The sequence below is a fragment of the Lolium perenne genome, chromosome 2, assembly GCF_019359855.2.
Source record: "Lolium perenne isolate Kyuss_39 chromosome 2, Kyuss_2.0, whole genome shotgun sequence".
In the NCBI taxonomy this organism is placed as follows: domain Eukaryota; kingdom Viridiplantae; phylum Streptophyta; class Magnoliopsida; order Poales; family Poaceae; genus Lolium; species Lolium perenne.
In genome coordinates, this window is record NC_067245.2 from 195,203,904 (window position 1) to 195,222,250 (window position 18,347).

The 18,347-nt window shown below is 47.7% G+C and overlaps 2 protein-coding genes across 2 annotated transcripts; one reads left to right on the top strand and one right to left on the bottom strand.

Moving 5' to 3' along the window:
- Nucleotides 1-8,462: 8,462 nt before the first annotated feature.
- Nucleotides 8,463-10,936, bottom strand: LOC127334279 (cysteine-rich receptor-like protein kinase 10). The gene is made up of 6 exons (XM_051360697.2): nucleotides 10,793-10,936; nucleotides 10,395-10,694; nucleotides 10,036-10,297; nucleotides 9,531-9,759; nucleotides 9,275-9,425; nucleotides 8,463-9,176 (listed from the first exon to the last, which is right to left on the bottom strand). Exons 2-6 carry the CDS (start codon nucleotides 10,671-10,673, stop codon nucleotides 8,967-8,969), a joined length of 1,131 nt encoding a protein of 376 aa, XP_051216657.1. The 5' UTR covers nucleotides 10,674-10,694; nucleotides 10,793-10,936; the 3' UTR covers nucleotides 8,463-8,966.
- A 6,076-nt stretch (nucleotides 10,937-17,012) lies between these two features.
- LOC127334280 (pectinesterase inhibitor 28-like) lies at nucleotides 17,013-17,961 on the top strand. Its single transcript, XM_051360698.2, has one exon. The coding sequence runs from the start codon at nucleotides 17,092-17,094 to the stop codon at nucleotides 17,791-17,793; it is 702 nt and encodes a 233-aa protein (XP_051216658.1). The 5' UTR covers nucleotides 17,013-17,091; the 3' UTR covers nucleotides 17,794-17,961.
- Nucleotides 17,962-18,347: the final 386 nt, after the last annotated feature.

Sequence of the window (18,347 nt, forward strand, 5' to 3'; positions counted from 1 at the left end):
TATACCAAAAAGGGGGAGACTGTAAGGGTATTTTACCTTTATCCATTATTTTGGTAACAATGACACCGTGCTAGAGTATTTGGCCTAATACATGTTTGTAAGGATAATCTCAGGTATTAGCCAAAGAGGCATAAATGGTGTATCAAAGGAAGAAGAAGGCTAAGGGAGACCCCCCACTTCGACAACAATCAAAAGGGGGTATACAGCAGGCAGCCGGTCATAGGCCCGGTTGGACCGGCCCGTGCGCCGGCAGGCTCCGGTCTGCCGCCCGGTGGACCGGGCGCTGGGCTGGGCGCTCTGGCGCCAACCGGCCCCTGCGCTGACGCCTTCTGGGTGACGTACTGGAAGACACAGAGTTGCCCCCGGTCGGGGTTCGGTCTACCGCCCGGTTTGGACCGGCGGGTCCGGTCCCTGGCCCGGTCCGACCGGGCTCTCGACCGGGTGCCCCGGTGCCAACCGGGCTCTACGCTGGCTGCAACCGGAGGGAGTACCGCGCGACATTTCGAGGCTCCGGTTGGGGTCCGGTCTGCCGCCCGGTTTGGACCGGCGGGTCCGGTCCCTGGTCCGGTCCGACCGGCCCCTGCGCCGGACGCTCCGGTCTGTGGTCCGGTTGACCGGGATTCTCGGGAGAAAGCTGAGTTGGCAAGTGACCAACGGCCATATTTCAAGTGACACTATAAATACCCCTTCTCCTACCTCTGAAGGTGTAGGCACTACACTACAAGCTGTTCTGGAGCTCACTCTCTCATACTCCATTGCTAGAAACACAAAAAGCCTCAGATCTCCCTCCTCCACCCAAACTCAAATCCCTCCGGGGAAATGATAGAGGAGGACCCTATCTGCTATTCTACCAAGACAAATCTCATTCCCCCTTGTATTCATCAAGAAGCTTGCTCTCTAGGGTTCCTTGGAAACCCTAGGTGGGCAAGAGTGGTCCGGAAGCATCCGGGCTGTGGATTTGCTCCTGACAAGATTGTGAAGGTTTGGAGGCTACCTCAAAGTCTACCACAAGTGAGAGAGCTATTCCTTCGTGGGATAGGCTCCGGAGAATAGGGTGAGCCTTCGTGGCGTGGGGAATCCTTCGTGGGACCTCCACCCCTCCAAACGTGACGTACCTTATTGCAAAGGAAGGGAACACGGGAATACATCCTCGTCTCCGCGTGCTATCGGTTATCTCTAACCAAACTCTTTACTTGTGATTTAACTGCCTGTGAGAGCCTTCGTGCTCGAGCTAGTTGTATCCTCATATAGGTTGTTTCACCTAGTTCGCATTAGGCTCACCTTTATATTCCGCAAAGCCTAATATTGCAAAGAAAGAATTAAAATCTGTAGAAACCTATTCACCCCCCCTCTAGGTTTACCTTCTCTGAACTTTACGTTGTTGCCAAAGAAGATCTTGGATGATCGTACGATCATTGAACCATTCCTTGAGATCAGTAACTGCACAAGCATCTGCTGGCTCTAGACCGAAGTGACGGGGAGGATGGTTATACAGTACTTCAAAAGGAGTTTTGTTCAGAGCAGAGTGCCAGTTAGTGTTGTACCAATAATCAGCCAAGGATAACCACTGCGCCCATTTCTGTGGACATGCCTGGGCAAAGCAACGCGGATATGCCTCGAGGGATTGGTTCACTCGTTCAGTTGCCCCATCTATCTGGGGATGATAGGAGGAACTGAGACGTAGCTTGGTACCCGCTAGGCGAAACAATTCCTTCCAGAAAGCACTAGTGAAGATGCGATCTCTATCGGAAATAATTGACAGTGGCATACTATGCAGTTTGAATATGTTGTCAAGGTACAGGCGTGCAATGCTGGCAGCTGTATATGGATGCACAATTGGGATGAAATGTGCATACCGGGAAAATTTGTCGACCACAACTAGCACTCCATCATAACGGCCAGAGCGAGGAAAGCCTTCGACGAAATCCATAGATACTACTTCCCACGCATGTTTTGGTACTAGAAGTGGCTGCAATAACCCAGGGTAACGCACAAGCTCAGGTTTTGCTTTCTGGCAGATGAGACATTCTTGTACCACACGGCGCACGAATTGTTTCATCAGTGGCCAGGTAAATATGGACTTGATACGTCTGTAGGTAACAGGAAAACCCGAGTGCCCCCAAGTAGGACTGGCATGCATTGCTTCAGTCACGCGAAGATGCAATTCAGAGTTACAGCCCAACTAGATTTTGCCCTTTTTGCGGATAATTCCATCAGTTAGAGTGTAGCCGTCCTCACCAGATGGGTTCACAGCCAATTGTGCCAGGAGTGCTTGTGCTTTTGGGTCATTCTGGTACCCGGTAATGATGTCTGTAAGCCATGCTGGCACAACTGATGAGATAGCAGCCAGTTGACCATGAACTTCCTGTGGACGACGCGACAAAGCATCTGCTGTTGTGTTCTCGCTGCCTTTTCTATACACAATAGTATACTGCAACCCAAGCATTTTAGTTAAGGCCTTGTGTTGCCACTATGTATGGAGATTCTGGTCATTTAGGTGACCTAGGCTGCGCTGGTCAATTACTATCTGAAATTCTCCACTCTGCAAATAGGGGCACCACTGATCCACTGCAAGGAGAATAGCCAGGTATTCTTTTTCATAGGTCGACAGTCCTCTGGTACACAGTCCGAGAGCTCTACTGACAAAAGCAATAGGTTGTTTGTCTTGGAGAAGTACATCACCAATACCAATGTCAAATGCATCAGTCTCGACCACAAACGGTTTAGAGAAATCAGGCAATGCTAATACTGGAGCAGTGAACAATGCTTGCTTCAATGAATGAAAAGTTGTATCAGTTTCGACAGTCTATACATAGGGTACTCCTTTCCTGAGAAAATTGGTGAGAGTCTTGGATATAATCCCATAATTTTTGACAAATTTTCTATAATATCCGGATAGACCCAAGAAACTTCTGAGCTCCTTGACATTAACTGGTGCTGGCCAGTCACGGACTGTGTCAATTTTGGACTGATCAGTAGAAACTCCAGCCGCAGAGATGATATGCCCAAGGTAGGCAATGCTCTGCTATGAAAACTCACATTTGGACATCTTCACTTGCCAGTGGTGATCTTGTAGACGCTGCAGCACTAGAGTAATATGATGCAGATGCTCAGTGTAGCTAGTGCTGTAGATTAGGATGTCATCGAAGAATACCAGCACAAATTTGCGTAGATAATCACTCAATGTGTCATTCATAGCACTGAGGAAAGTTGCGGGGGCTCCAGTAAGTCCAAATGCCATAACAGTGAACTCAAATTGTCCATGGTGAGTCTGAAAGGACGTCTTGAACTCTTCTCCAGGAGCCATGAGAATTTGATGATAACCCGTTCTTAGATCTAGCTTGGAGAACCAGCTTGCCCCAGCTAGTTCATCCAATAGCTCATCAATAACAGGGACATGATATATGCTTTTAATTGTGAGAGCGTTTAAGTGGCGATAATCCACCACTATGCTCCAGGAACCATCCTTCTTGCGCACCAGAATAATGGGTGAGGAGAAAGCACTGTTGCTGATGCGTATAACTCCACTGGCCAACATTTCAGCTATCTGTTTCTCAATTTCCGTCTTCAATTGCGGTGTGTATCGATAAGGTTTCTTGTTGACAGGTTGTGCACCAGGGATCAGAGGTATGGAATGATCGCACAATCTCCTTGGAGGTAAACCCACTGGTTCCTCGAATACAGACTGAAACTGCTTGAGAATTTGCGTCACTTCGACAGGACTGTAAGTAGAATCATGCAGTAGTAACAATTCCACCACTGCACAGGAAAACTGTTTTGGCTGGTGACCTTGTAAGGTGATAGTAGAACCATGATGATCAAACGACATCCACTGTTCTTCCCAATCCACCTTCATTGGACTATGCATAGCTGAATTGGTGTCCTTCACAAGTCCATGGACAATCCAGAAGTGTTTGATTGCACTGCAGCTGTTCACCATTAGCAACCTTGACACGCATAGTAACCTGCATTGGAACCACACCAGACAGCTGAGGAATAAAGGTGTTGTTGAGGAATGAATGTGTACTCCCTGAATCAGCCAGGAATTGGATGTGTTGATCTTGAATCACCCCAGTCAGTTTGAAAGTCAATGTGCTTGGATCCTTGATAGTAGTTTCCTTGACCATGAGATGAAGTTCAGCTTGAGTGCCAGAGCTCGAAGCTTGATCATGGTCCACAGCTTCAATACTGAACAATTCCAGAACTTCTTGTAAGATATGTAACTGGACAGTCCCTTTGCTCTGATGTTCCCTCGGGCACGTCTGTAATTGTGCAACGCAATCCACTTGGCCTCTACCGACTGACTTCCAGATCCATTTGCTTCTGCCATGGGTTGTTTGTATGTCTGTGGTGGAAACTTTGTTGTTGGAGGAGTAGGAAGTGGCAATGGTCGTCTTGGTGGAGCAGGCAATGCCAGTACCGGTGTTGGAGCAGGTAATTGCAATTACCTATGATGATGCTGCATTGGTTGCTCACCCACCTCTTCCTGTAACAGAGCAAGAGAATAAGCAGTATCGAGGTCGAGAGGAGATTGTATTGCTACTGCAGCTCTAATATGATGGCGTAAACCATCCTGGAATCTAGTAACATAGTGCAAACTAGGTACATTGTGTTCATAAGCTGATAATTGATCAACTAGTTCAGCAAATCTCTCTACATATTCTATAACAGTTGTACTCTGCTGCATGTGGTAAAGCTAACGGAGAAAAGCCTGATACTGATTCCTACCAAAACGAGTAACTATCCACGAACAAAATTCATCCCATGATGTATCAGGTAGTTTATGTTGAACAGAATGAAGCCAACGAGCGGCTGCTCCTTCAAACTGCATCGTGGCGACGGTAATCCACATCGAGCGATGGGTACCGTATAGGGAGAAGTAGTCCTCACATCTCTGTTTCCAGAGCTTAGGGCATGATCCATCAAATTTGGGGAAGTGAATTTTCGGCAGGGAGCGGTGATCGACGTGGGGATCGTGATCTCGATGGTGCGTATGAGAAAATTAATCATGACTGCGGGACTGGAGTAATTCATCAGTAGAAGAAGGATGGGGCGGTCGAGCGAATTGCGCACCTCTTGCCGGAGGAGGCACATAGACACCGGCGGTATCATGAGCCTTGCCCCGAGCAGTTTTGTCATCGCTGTGCCCGATTTGGCTGAGATCGCCCCCGCGCGGGGTCGGCGGTGGAGAGGCGGACTTGATCGTCGAGGGCGACGGTGGTGGGGCGCCGCGCTCCATCCGCAACTGGATGTCGCCGATATCCTCGTGGATCTCCTTGAGCGCGTCGAGCATGGAGCGATGCTGCTCCTGCATCATGCCCTGCTGCTCCGCGAACGCCGACGTGGTCTCGGCCTTCTGGTCGTTGACGAACATGTACAGCGTATCGAAGATCTGCTGCTTGGTGAATCCTTTGACCTCCATGGCTCAATTTCTGGTGAATTGGCGCGTGCGGTGGTGGGTGGGAGGGGGAAAAATCGATCCAGATCTGCGGATCGTGGGCTCTGATACCAGATTGTTAGGTGCTAATCTACGGAGGAACTGGAATCGATATATATTCACGAACTCATGGATTCATAGCGAAATTCTAGTTTGATTCGACAACCACACGAGTATCAGATCGGCAGAGCCGTCTGTCCAAGCCTAACCTATTACAGCAGCCGTTCTCCGCTTATATCAGCGACGGGGAATGGTCTGATCAGTCACGTAGACGGGCCGGAACTTGGCGGGCCCTAGTACTCCTCCTTAGCGTAGCTAGGCTTGTAGCTGGGCCTGCGCGTGGGTCGCTAACAACCCGCTGCTTCATGGAGAGAAGGACCGGCAGCGATTGCTTTTTATCTTTCTGTTCAAGGTTCTTTTTATAAAATTTCGGACCTATTTGTAAATTACTTAATTTTTGTAAAACGGTGAATGGGGCTGAGCTCAACTTGGCGCTCAGCAAAAATCTCAGCTCAGCTCATGTAAGACCATCTCTAGTCGCGTCCCCCAAAGCGTCCCCCTAACCGCACCGGATTGAGCGTTTGGGGGACATGTTTTGTTCGTGCCGCCTTTGGGGGACGTCGCTCCCCAGCCGCGTCCCCCAAACGCCGCCCCCAAACATTTAAAATACTTCTTTTTAACACAGAACCATTTATCAAATATAGCATATGAATAAAAATGTTTGCGAGGATTGTTTTCAAATTAAATTACAACAAAAACTAAAACAAGTAAACAAATATAATAAATAGGGGTAGCTGCTACATCAAGGTGCCACGGTATTTCCTTTGATCCTCCACAAATGCTCAACGAGATCAGCTTGAAGTTGCTCATGCACATTGCTGTCACGGATCTCTGCGTGCATGGCGAGAAAATCAGCAAAATCTGCAGGCAACTCATGATCAACCTCCGCAAGAGGGCCTTCACACTCATAGGGATCAACATGTGACCTAGCATGATTCTTGCGGTCATCCTCGATGATCATGTTGTGCATGATCACACAAGCCTGCATCACCTCCCACATTTGGTCATGAGATCAGCTTAGAGCAGGGTACCGGACAATGGCAAATTGTGCTTGAAGCACACCAAATGCCCGCTCGACATCCTTCCTGCAAGCCTCCTGTCGCGTAGCAAAGTGAGGATTCTTCAGACCTGATGGATTCGAGATTGTTTTGACAAAAGTGGCCCATTTTGGATATATACCATCGGCTAGATAATAGCCTTTGGTATATTCGTGACCATTGATCTCATAGTTGCATGGTGGAGCATGCCCTTCCACTAGTCTGCTGAACACCGGAGACTGCTGCAACACGTTGATGTCATTGTGTGATCCCGCCATGCCAAAGAAAGAATGCCAAATCCACAGGTCATAATTTGCCACAGCTTCAAGCACCACACTGCAATATCCATGACGGCCTTTGTATATATCTTGCCAAGCAAACGGGCATTTCTTCCATGCCCAGTGCATGCAATCGATGCTTCCAAGCATTCCAGGAAATCCTCTGGCAGCATTTTGTGCCATGATCCTTGCAGTCTCTTCCTCAGTTGGCCCTCTCAAATAGTATTTGCCAAACTTTCCCACCACAGCTCGGCAAAACTTGTACATGCACTCAATGGCAGTAGACTCACTCATGCGAAGGTAGTCGTCATGTGTATCGGCAGGTGCTCCGTATGCAAGCATCCTCATGGCGGCGGTGCACTTCTGAATCGACGAGAACCCGAGAACGCCTACAGCGTCGAGCTTGAGCTTGAAGTAGGGGTCGAACTCTCGAACGCCGTGGAGGATATTCATGAACAACCCCTTGCTCATCCTGTACCGGCACCGAATATTGTCGGCATGTGTTGCCTCGTCGGCGAAGTAGTCGTTGTGCAGCATGGCATGCCCCTCCATCCTATGCCAGGGCTTCGACTTCCTTCTTCCCGGCCTTGATCCTCCGCGGCGCGGCCTCTTCCTCTTCTCCGCCTCAGCGTCAAGCATGTCCTGGAGGGACGCGATGATCAGCAAATGCTCCCGCAGGTCGTTGTCGAAAGCTTGCTCGTCCTCCAGCAGCAGGGTAACCATCTCATCGTCGATGTCCATGGCTAAAGCAAAATCAATGGTTAAAATTGCGCCGAGGCAGACGACGCAACAAACAGCGGCCAATCGCGCCTACCTGGCAAGTCGTCGAGCACCTTCTGTGCGCGGAGGTGGGGCGGATTTGATGGCGCGTTCTGGGACGCGCTGGCGACGCGGCGGCGGCGGCACGACCGGCGGGAGCCCCAGCCGCGACAACGGTGCCGACTCTCAGCAGAGATCAGACGCCCAAACGGCCGGGAAATCCAGCGCCGGCGGTGGGGTGGGAGGCGCGGGAAGGAAGGAGCGACGAGAAAAGAGGCGCGAACGAACGGTTTATGCAAATAGTCGCCGACATGTGGGAGCCCGCCTCGTTTTTCGTTGTGTCCGGCGTCCCCGGTGCGTCCCCTGTGGGACGGGGACGGGCTCGGGGCGCCGGACACCATATCGGGCCGCGCCGAACAAAAATGGGCTTTGGAGGACGCGGCTGGAACGCATTTTTTGTCCGGCGCGCCCCAAATCCCTTTGGGGGACGCTTTGGGGGACGCGGCTGGAGATGCTCTAAGCTCAGCTTGTTTCAGTTGGGAAAGTCTTTCTGCCCCTGAATGATGGACGATGAGGTGTTGTGACTGATCACGTGAAGCAAGCTAGCCGACAAGGATATCGTCAGTGATGCAGTGGAACGAATTCGGTCCGACAAGAACAGATCGATCATTCATCTATCTCTTTCATCCCGGAGAAGAGATGAGTATATATATATATATATGCAGTGCGTTGCTGCCATCCATTCATGCGTATGCCCTGCCCACACAGTAGTAACCGGCACACTGGAGTGCTAATAGTATGGCAGCAATGTTGTCGGGCTCACGTGCTCTAATTGTTGCGTCTAATTGTGCAAAACATGTTCCATCCATCCTGACAATTACACACGTTTGGGCAGGCAGGCAAACACGGCTCCACATCTTGCATTATATTCAAGTTTAACAACGGATGCATCATCAAACAAAAGGCAAACGGTTCGCAGACTATGTCATTGAAGCATTGCAGGCCGATGAGGGACACTTCAAGGTGCAAACATACACCAACAAAATAAATCAGTTGTACGCGAAGAACCCGATCGAGCTCCAGCCACACCAACGTCTCCTTCAGGATGATAGGTCGGTCCCATTCTCCAGCCATCTGGCCTCAGACGATCTGCATCCACGGTCTCTTATTACATGGGTCATCAGGGTCGATGCAGTGACCCGATGCGCTGCATTGCAGAGAAATGCAAGCTCCTCGGATACTAGCTGCACACAGACATTGAAAAAAAACCCAGTTCCTTGTACTTTTTTCAGGTCTGTGATTACTGATGGTACTTCCTAAAAAACAGAAGAGCCTGCAAATACAAGCTCAATGTCCCTTACAGCTACAATTAAGTGATCAGACCTGGCCCGCCGACTAGGTTGCCTCCTCATTGCTAATGTGACAATCGATACCTTCCAATCCTTGAAGCATGTTGATAACTTTCGCTATCTGAGGCCTTCTCGTGCCGTCAGGGTTCACGCAGATCAAACCTACCTCGACGCATCGTTTTATTTGTTCACAATTTGTTTTCACGGATCCATATCGTGGTGATCTCTTCAACTCGTTTTTCCATTTTCCAAGTATCTGTGCAATCATAAAGATTTAAAGTGTCAGAATGCAAATGTAAAGTGTTGCATTGTCTCGGGACCTCCATCCTTAAACGTGAAAGGAAATTTCCTTACAAGCTTGACAAAATCATCTGAAGATGTTCCAGCAACATATGGGTAGTCCCTGTGCCCTGTTATTATCTCCATCATTATTACACCCAAACTGAATATGTCTGACTTGGGTGTAATTGTGCCTCCACGCAGAAACTCTGGTGCCATGTAACCACTGAATCACAGCATGAGTAGAATTCTAAGTGTTAAAGAGAGAGAGAAGAAAACACAGTCTTGATCATGGCTAACAAGTAAGGGAGGAAGATGTGCATTAACTCACAATGTTCCATCACGAGATGTAGTACAAATAGTTTGCTGTTGATCAAGTAGTCTTGACAGACCGAAGTCTGTGATTTTTGGTACCATACCATCATCGAGCAATATGTTAGCGGGCTTAAGGTCCAAGTGAATTATAGGTTTACCATTTTCCTCATGAAGGTGACGCAAACCATAGCAGATCCCCTCAATTATTTTATAGCGTGTGCTCCAATCAAGTCCAGAAGATTCATCTGCATTTCCAACCAAAATTAGAACCTTAGAGAGATGTTAGCTAAAATGTGTTGGTGTGCTCTAGATAAGGCACGAAGGGGCTACAAAATAGCGTATGCTCTCGTTTCCCCTTTATACACTCATCATCATATCACAGTATAAGATATTGATCAGTTGTAGGAATTAGTAGCATATGTGATCAAAAAATAGTGTTTACGAGCGATGTTCCAATTGCAAAAACTAAAACTCAAATAAAGATGAAATTGAGAAACAACGTGCCATATTGAGTGTTATACCTGATATATACCTATCTAGACTTCCATTGGGCATATACTCCAAGCAAAGTAACCTTTCAGCCATCTCTGCAAAAACGTATTTCCCATTGTACTCTAAACACGCATTCTTTATTTCGTAGCAGTAGCCTACACATCGCACTATATTGGTGTGATTAAGCATCATACGATGGTACACCTCGCTCTCAAATTGCTTCTGTAGGCCTGGCATTAACGATGAGACGATCTTCTTCACAGCAATTATTTCTCCATTTGGCAACACTCCCTGTTCAATTAAAAGTCTCTGTCTTACTATTTTGGATATGGGTTTTCGAATCCTGTGTACCAAAAATAACGACAGCATACGAGAAATGATTAATTACCTTGTATACCACGCCAGAACCACCCTTGCCAAGTATTCGTTCGTCGGAGAAGTTACCTGTGATGTCTTTTAGATGTTGCAATGGTATGTCGTGTGGTCTTGAGCTCTGATCAGGCAGTATGCTTACAAGATGATTTGTGATGGAGGTGCCCTCTTCAACATTGATCGGTGACCCCGCTGGCGCAGCTACGGGAGCCGTAGTTGGGAGGCCCGGGTGGTTAGTATCGACAATGCTCCGCAAGATTGACTGATATATCTGACCCCGACGTAACTTGCCCATGAGACCAACGGCCTACAGCTCCTGGATCAGTGAAAAATCAGACAATGTGTCTGAATCATCAATGCGACAGCTCGTCCAAGTCACAAAACGTAACAATAAAGCGAGTTAGATTTGCTCACCAACAATGAATCGATCCAATGTCCGGATGCTCAAGGTCCAGTAGAGATGGCCGAGTGACGACTGTGACCGGATCTGGGTGGTCTAGAGGAGAGTAGCAGCAGAAGAGACACTTCAGTCGTTGACCCACCAACCCTATCACAGCGGATGGCAGGGTGTTTGCCCTAAACGGATTTGCTGACGGGCTGCACAAATTAAATGGTCCCCAAATTAAACGGCCTTTACGGACACAGCCCGCTAGGTCCGCGTATCCTGCGACTGTAGTTGGGGAGCCCCTGTACAACGCTTGAAGCGATGTTTTCGTTCGCTTCCGCTTAAGGACTCAGTTGTTCCGATCTAAGATGGGCTCGGCCCATGTGTATGTACGTAACCCTGTCATCACGTAAAGCTTCATCGTTTCTTTTCTTCTTTTGTTTAGATTTTAGAAATGTTTAAATTTAATAATTGTTGAAATTCGAAAAAGTTCAATATGAAAATTGCTTGACCTTGAAAATGTTCAGATTAGAGATTATTAAAATTAAAAAACCAAATTTAAAAAGTTCAATTTCAAAAAATATTCAATTTAAAATTTGTTCAAATTCAAAAAATTCGAATAAAAAAATGTTCGAATCTGAAAAATGTTCAAATCTGAAAAATGTTCAAATTTGAAAAGGTTTAAATGTGAAAAAATCAAAATTTGAAAAGGTTCATGTTTTAAAAAAGTTTGTATTAAAAAATGTTTAGATTTCCAATATGTTCGAAACTATAAATGTTTGAATTTGAAAATTTCATGTTGTAAAAAAGTTCATGAAAAGCTGACCGAATATCAGAAGAAAAAACCGAAAAACCTGAGAAAAACGAAAAGAGAAATCCAGCAAAAAAGAAGAAAACCGGACAAAAAGGAAGAAAACTAACTAACCCGTTAATGGGCCTGGCCCAACCTATTCCGCCCTGTGCGGAGCGCTAGATAGCGCCCGCGTTGGGCGGAGAATAGGGTTTGCGGGCAAACAGGAGCTCCCGACCTGGTCGGCATATAGGAATCCACGCTCGGTCCACTGTATCCCGTTTCAGTAGTAACATCTCTAAAGGCCAGGCTGCAATTCAGCCCGCCATATACTGGGCCAAGGAGTAGTAGCTACACCGGGTCTGGTTGTGCCTACCTGAGCATACGGCCCACGTAGTATTATACATACACCGCGCGGTGAAAACGAAGCGCAGCACACCACGGGTGCTCCTATACATCGCTTTAAGCGATGCAAGGGACCGAATCGCTTAAGGACCCACGACCTGGGCCGGCCCATTTGGGTTCGCTGTCGCTAGACCTATGGTTGTTCGGGATTCAAATCCCTGATTTCTATCTTTATGGTTTTCTATGGTTTTTTTTTATATTCAAATTTTAAATAAATGTTCGAATTTAGAAATTGTTCAGATTTTGAAAATGTTCAAACTAGAAAATTGTTCAGATTTGAAAATTGTTTATTTTTTGAAAACTAAGAATTTTAAATTGAACAAAATTCATATTTGAACAAATTTCAAATTTGAACAAATTTATAATATGAAAATTTTAAAATCAAAACAGAAAACAAATCTGAAAATTGTTCAAACGCAAAAAATGTTCATATCTAAAAGTGTTCAAAATAAAAATTGTTTAAACTTAAAAATTTATTCAAATTTAAAAAAGTTTAAATCTAAAAATATTCAAACTTAATAAACGTTCAAATTTTAAAAAGTTCAAAATTTGGAAAGTTCAGAAAAAACCAATCAGCAAAACAAAAAACTGTAGGCAAAAAACAAGCAGAACCAAATGAAAAACAAGTAAAAAATAAGAAAACTGAAGAAAAAAGCGAAGGAAAACCAATTCCGTCGCTAATGGGCCGGCCCAACTCGATCCCGCTCTGAGCGGAGCAACTGCTCGCTCCCGCTTTGAGCGGAGAATGGGGATCCGCCTGTAGTTGGGCCACCCAGCACCAAGAAACCGAGCACGATAGGCCACGCTGTGATCGGCTTGGATTGTGTCTTTTCTATATTCGTTTTTATAATTTCAAAACGAATATAAATGCTGTCCAATGTGAATGTGAGGCGGATGTTACTCGAATATGGATGGATTGGATGTTTTTCAATTCAAAACGGATACGAATAAGGAAATAATAGACTTGTTATTCTTATTGAACCATTAGGGATAAATTATTTATATGATACACAATAATATCAAGTTCAATCATAGAAATTTTTTTGACCACTTTCTTAGTTTTTTATGCTAAGATAATTGGCATATCTGGTTAGAATTACTAAAATATACAAACATAATTTTATTTGGATATGGATATATACATTTTCATATCCATATTTGCTTCAAAATTCATAACACGTTTGTATCTGTAAAAAGGAATCTGGCTATTTGCCACATCTATTTTTATTTCGTACAGATATGGACATTATCATGACCATTTTCAATTTCTCGTATACAAAATGTAGGATAAAATGGACTATCCACTACCCTGACTTTTTTTTCCGAAATGGGGTACACCCCGACCTCATCCACTACGCTGACTGTCGTGCACCTCGCTCGTCACTGCTCATCGACTTCCCCTCTAGCTCTACGCCTGCGCCACCCCGCCACCCTTGCCTCTCCCAATAGAGTCCCGATAAGGTTTAACTTCCTTATTTCCAAATCCTCCCAACTCCGGGGGGAGGGCGGGTATGCCTATACTGATACAAATCACGCGGTAAAAAAATTAAAAATTACATGTAATAAAACAATAATTAAGTTGACTATAAGTGTTGTTGTCACGTCCGCTGTATCCCCCTATTTTGATAGAAAATGAATGACATTGTGGTTATATGATATAATTTAGGTTGATGAATATTGGACACGGCGTTTCGGCTCATATGACCAGATGATCATATTATCTCGACCGTCCAGTATTGTGTGGGGATCTGTTCCGTCAGGTTTTGTCAGGAGAGGTCGTCACTTTGAAAATAACCTATACGAGTAAAGGGGGCGCACTGTTCGTCGGTACGTAGACCAATAAATGATGTGGGTGAGCTCCTTAGTCCATAAGGTAACGACGATTTTCTTGAGCCGGTGGAGCAGGAAATTGGAAGAAAATCTGGACTACCGGTCCAAGATTTCGTCTTGCGTTTAGTTTCTACTTAGAGTAGATGTAAGGTGTTAAAAACGAGTGAGCAGCTGGCAAAATTTTGGCGACCGCGTCGGCGGAGCAACGTCGCCGCCTACTACTGGAGGTTGGAGCCATGGATTTCCCTACGAATCCGGTAGAAAGGTTAGCAGATCTTGCGCCTAAGGGCATCTCCACCGGCGTGATGCATTTCGGACGTTGAAACGGACACGGCGTGTCCGTTTGCGTTGGGCCAAATGGTCGAAACCGTGTGGGTGTCCGTTTGCGTCGGGGGTGGCTCCAGCGGTACAACGCATTTTTTTTATTCATACGCCATAATTTTACATGAGATAAAAAGGACATAAAAGCGTGCTAAAATACGCGATGTCTACTGATCGTCGTCGCTGACGAGGTCAATCAGCTGCGGCGTCGGCCATGTAAGCTTGTACGCCGGCGGTGGAGGAGGTACCGCCGCACGGGCTGGAGGCTGTGGCCAGGGATCCCACGCAGGAGCAGCAGGCGGAGCGCGGACATTGGAAGTCAGCCGCTGCACACGCCCACCAACACCGACCCCGACCAACACCGACACGAGGCTCGAGGACGAACGCCGAAGTCAGCCGCTGCACACGCCCACCAACACGCCGCCGCTGCCCGGGGTCGTCGCCCCGGCATCACATCAGAACCCCTCGCAGCCCCCAGGAACACCTCGTCGCGGCCACCGCCACTGCCCGGGGGCACCGCCCCGGCACTCCACCACCCAGCTGTAGCAGCATGCCGCATCACCTCCACGGCCAGGGGGCCCCACGCCGGCCAGCCGCCGCGCCGCCCCTAGCCGGCCCGCCCGGCCCAGATCTGGCCCAGCCGCCCACGACCGCCGGAGCCCTCTCGCGCGGCCGGCCAGCGGCCGCGCCCGCCCGCAAAGATGAAACGCCGAAGCCCGGAGATCTCCCGTGCGCCGCTCCCCGCGCCCGTCCTGGCCACCAAACGCTGGCGACGGCACGCCTCCACCGTGCCGCCAGGGGCCAGAAGCACCTCCGCGCCCGCCGCACGCTGCCGCGCCCCAAGCACGCCGCCGCGCCGGCCGCACGCCGCTGCACCCGCCGTCCTTGAGCCACGCCCGAGCGAGCTCCCTCTCTCCATGGACGCGGGACGGGAAGAAACGCCCCACCGCCACCTTCCTTCGGGAGCGCGCGGCTTTGCCGCCCCCCCTCCGGCGGCGGCGAGGGAAGGGAGGAAGGTGGGGAGCCTGGGGCGGCGGCTAGGGTTTCCCCCTGGTCGCCAGAGGAGGGCGACACAGGGGGCTCGAGATGTCTTTACTTTCAACTCATTTTTTATAGCATTATTAGCATGCTATCATATATTAATTCATATTCAACAGCAACAACATATAAGTAATTTATAAGATGTTACACACTTATTTGTACTTGGATGCAATGTCAGGTTGTACATAGGAAAAAAATTGCAACTGTACATGAAAAATGGGAATTGGATAGTGAAATTGACTATTTCGATTCCATTCTAGCTAAATTACTCACTAATCTACCACGTGCAGTGGATTAAAAGTTAGAGAACTGATCTCGTACAAAGTGAGTCTGTAAATTTCATGACCAACATTAATAATGAACAACATAGATGACAATGGAGAAAGTTGAACCACTGTGGTGTAGTGTCACAGAATACATCCTTTCACCCTATCACCTACATTAAGTAAACCATGTCCTTTTCTCCCTTTACTTGCAAAGAGAGTGCAAAATATCAGTGAATAAAACACTGTATTCTGGAAAAATAACAAAAAAATCAATATTGGGCACCTACCAGTAAATGATCATAGGGGCTATTTTCTCACATTTGTGGTTTCTCAATGATCCAGCCTGTGTGGAGCAAGGCGCATAACAAAAGAACACATTCAGTATTACACAAAATAAATAGAGACACTTGGTGAATAATTTCTTAGTGGAAGTTGCAGGCGAAGGAGATCCAGAAGGGGAAGAACCTGTATGCATGCTGCGGAAGAGATGCAAACCGGGAAGGGCCTGTAGGCTGAGCCGCTGAGGAAGCTGCTAGACCAAACGCAGTCCAAACGTTACATGGTTCATGCATCTAATAGTCAACCTTGGAACATAGTTCATAGCTCTTGCCGTCGGCCATGGGATATGGGAAAATCAGAAATTAACCTCAATGATAGAAAAAGTGGAGAGGGTTGAGAAGAGGGAGCAGATATTTGAGATCGGCCGTGGCCAAAAAGATGAATGATAGCAATTGGGTCGATGTGATCCTGGTTTATAAAGGCAAAGCGATTGAGCTGCTCATTTACACCATCAGTTTCTTCCATATCCCTATGCTTGGCTGCTTCGTTCAGTTTCTCTTCCATTACTGCTCGGATGGAGGACGCGAACACGAAAGGCACGGATCAGTGGAGAAGATGAATAGATTATAGCGGAGCAAACCCATAGCTGGGCCTGAACGTCTAGTTGACCCTACCCAAGAAGAAGGAAGGTCGGCAATGCATTGGGAAGGAGCAATAATTGTGAATATTTTTTTGAGAGAAATAACTGTGAGTTGAGAACAAAGGAAATAGAACAAACGAAGAGGCATGGTGAACGTGCATGCCTTGCTGATGTGGTAGAGCTAGATGACGTGGCAGTCTATGATTGCTCAAAGATGCTTAATGAGGTGGATGCTTTGCATGTTAAGAGAAATGCTCTTAGTGGGTTGCTCCTATTTAGATATTATAGATTATAGATGCGTATTTTTAGTGGAGGCGTGCATGCGCCACCGATGTTGCACTTATCAGCGGCGTGGTGACTGGCACACCGTCGATAACCGTTACTGAATACACGCGTGGTGACGAATACACGCGGCTAAGCCACATTTTCCTACCTGCCGCCAGGCATTTTTCCACTGGTGAGAGGATTACTAGCTTAGTTACTGAACCAATACCTCTCAAGAGAAAGTTACGGAGATGTTATGAGAGATCACGTGAAGCAAGCTAGGCGACATGGATCTCGTCCGTGAAGCAATGGAACGAATTCGATCCGACAAGAACAGATCGATCATGCATCTCTCTCTCTCTCTCTCTTTCTGTCATCCCGGAGAGGGAGCTGTATATACAGTGCATAGTTGCCATCCATTCATGCGTATGCTCTGCAGTCTGCACACACCAACAGCAGTGACCTACTGACAGATGCTCGTAGAGTTGTAGTATGGCAGCAATGGCGTTGGGCTCATCTGCTCTACGAGCATTAGAAGTACTGCTCCTTCTCCTCCCGCTACTGTTCTCCGTCGACGTCTGTGCTGCAGGCACAACGACACCACCAACAATACGATCTCAGCGCGGCAAGCCCAACACCAACAGCAAGCAGAAGCAGGGAGCGCCGCCAGCGGCACCGGCAGTGCGCGCCCTGGTGCAGTCCACCTGCAACGCCACCACATACTACGACCTCTGCGTGGCCGCCCTCCTGTCGGACCCGTCCAGCTCCACCGCCGACCTCCGCGGCCTCTGCGCCATCGCCGTCTCCGCAGCTGCCACCAACGCCTCCGCCACAGCAGCCGATCTCACCAACACCACCTCCTCCTCCTCTGCCACCGCAGGCCCAATCTCAACAGGGTCGACGGCCGAGCCGGGTACTGATGGGCGCGTGCGAGTGCCGGCGCCCCTCCTCCAGGTCTGCGCGGCCAAGTACGGCGAGGCACGGGAGGCGCTGCTGGAGGCACGGGAGTCCGTCGGCGAGGAGGCGTACGACTACGCGTTCGTCCACGTGAGCGCGGCGGCCGAGTACCCGGCGGTGTGCCGGACTCTTTTCAGGAGGAAGCGAGTGGCGTACCCCGTGGATCTGGCCAAGAGGGAGGAGGGGCTGGAGCACCTCTGCACCGTCGCCATTGACATCATCACACTCCTCGCCTAGCCTTAGCCCTTAGCTCTCGCGTGAAATTCATGTCTGATAATCTGATGCTTATCGATGTATTGTGTTCCTTGTGTATCAGTGTATGTTATTCTGGCACGCATGGGATCAGTATGCATGCACCATCCACCATGATTAAATGAATGATAATCCAATGCGGCTGGTTTGGTACTCCCTCCTTCACAGTTTGTTAGGCGCGCGCGTGCCCCTAGGTCACAAATTTGATTAAGTTAGCATTAGTTATATGTTATAAAAATTATATCATTAAAAAGTTTAGATGTTCTATTTTCTAATGATGTAATTTTTGTAACATATAACTAGTGCTAACTTGATCAAATTTGCGACCTAGGGTACGCGCGCGCCTAATAAACTGTGAGAGAGGAAAAATTGCAATCATGCACGATCGAGTGTAGAGATAACCTAGTCTTTTTCTTTTCAATAAAAACGCTTTATTACTTAAAAGTTAAGCATTGCATCCAACATCTACATAGCTAAGACGCGCACAACCATTTAAAAACCAAAGTTCGAAAACGTAAAAAAGGACTTGATAGCAGGAA

What these genes read in the sequence shown, in the direction of transcription:
- LOC127334279 (XM_051360697.2), bottom strand. Translation starts at nt 10,673, where the DNA reads ATGGGCAAGTTACGTCGGGGTCAGATATATCAGTCAATCTTGCGGAGC. An exon ending in GTTCTGGCGTGGTATACAAG is followed by an intron (nt 10,298 to 10,394) that starts GTAATTAATCAT and finishes TTAATTGAACAG; the next exon opens with GGAGTGTTGCCAAATGGAGA. An exon ending in ACATCTCGTGATGGAACATT is followed by an intron (nt 9,426 to 9,530) that starts GTGAGTTAATGC and finishes GCTGTGATTCAG; the next exon opens with TGGTTACATGGCACCAGAGT.
- LOC127334280 (XM_051360698.2), top strand. Translation starts at nt 17,092, where the DNA reads ATGGCAGCAATGGCGTTGGGCTCATCTGCTCTACGAGCATTAGAAGTA.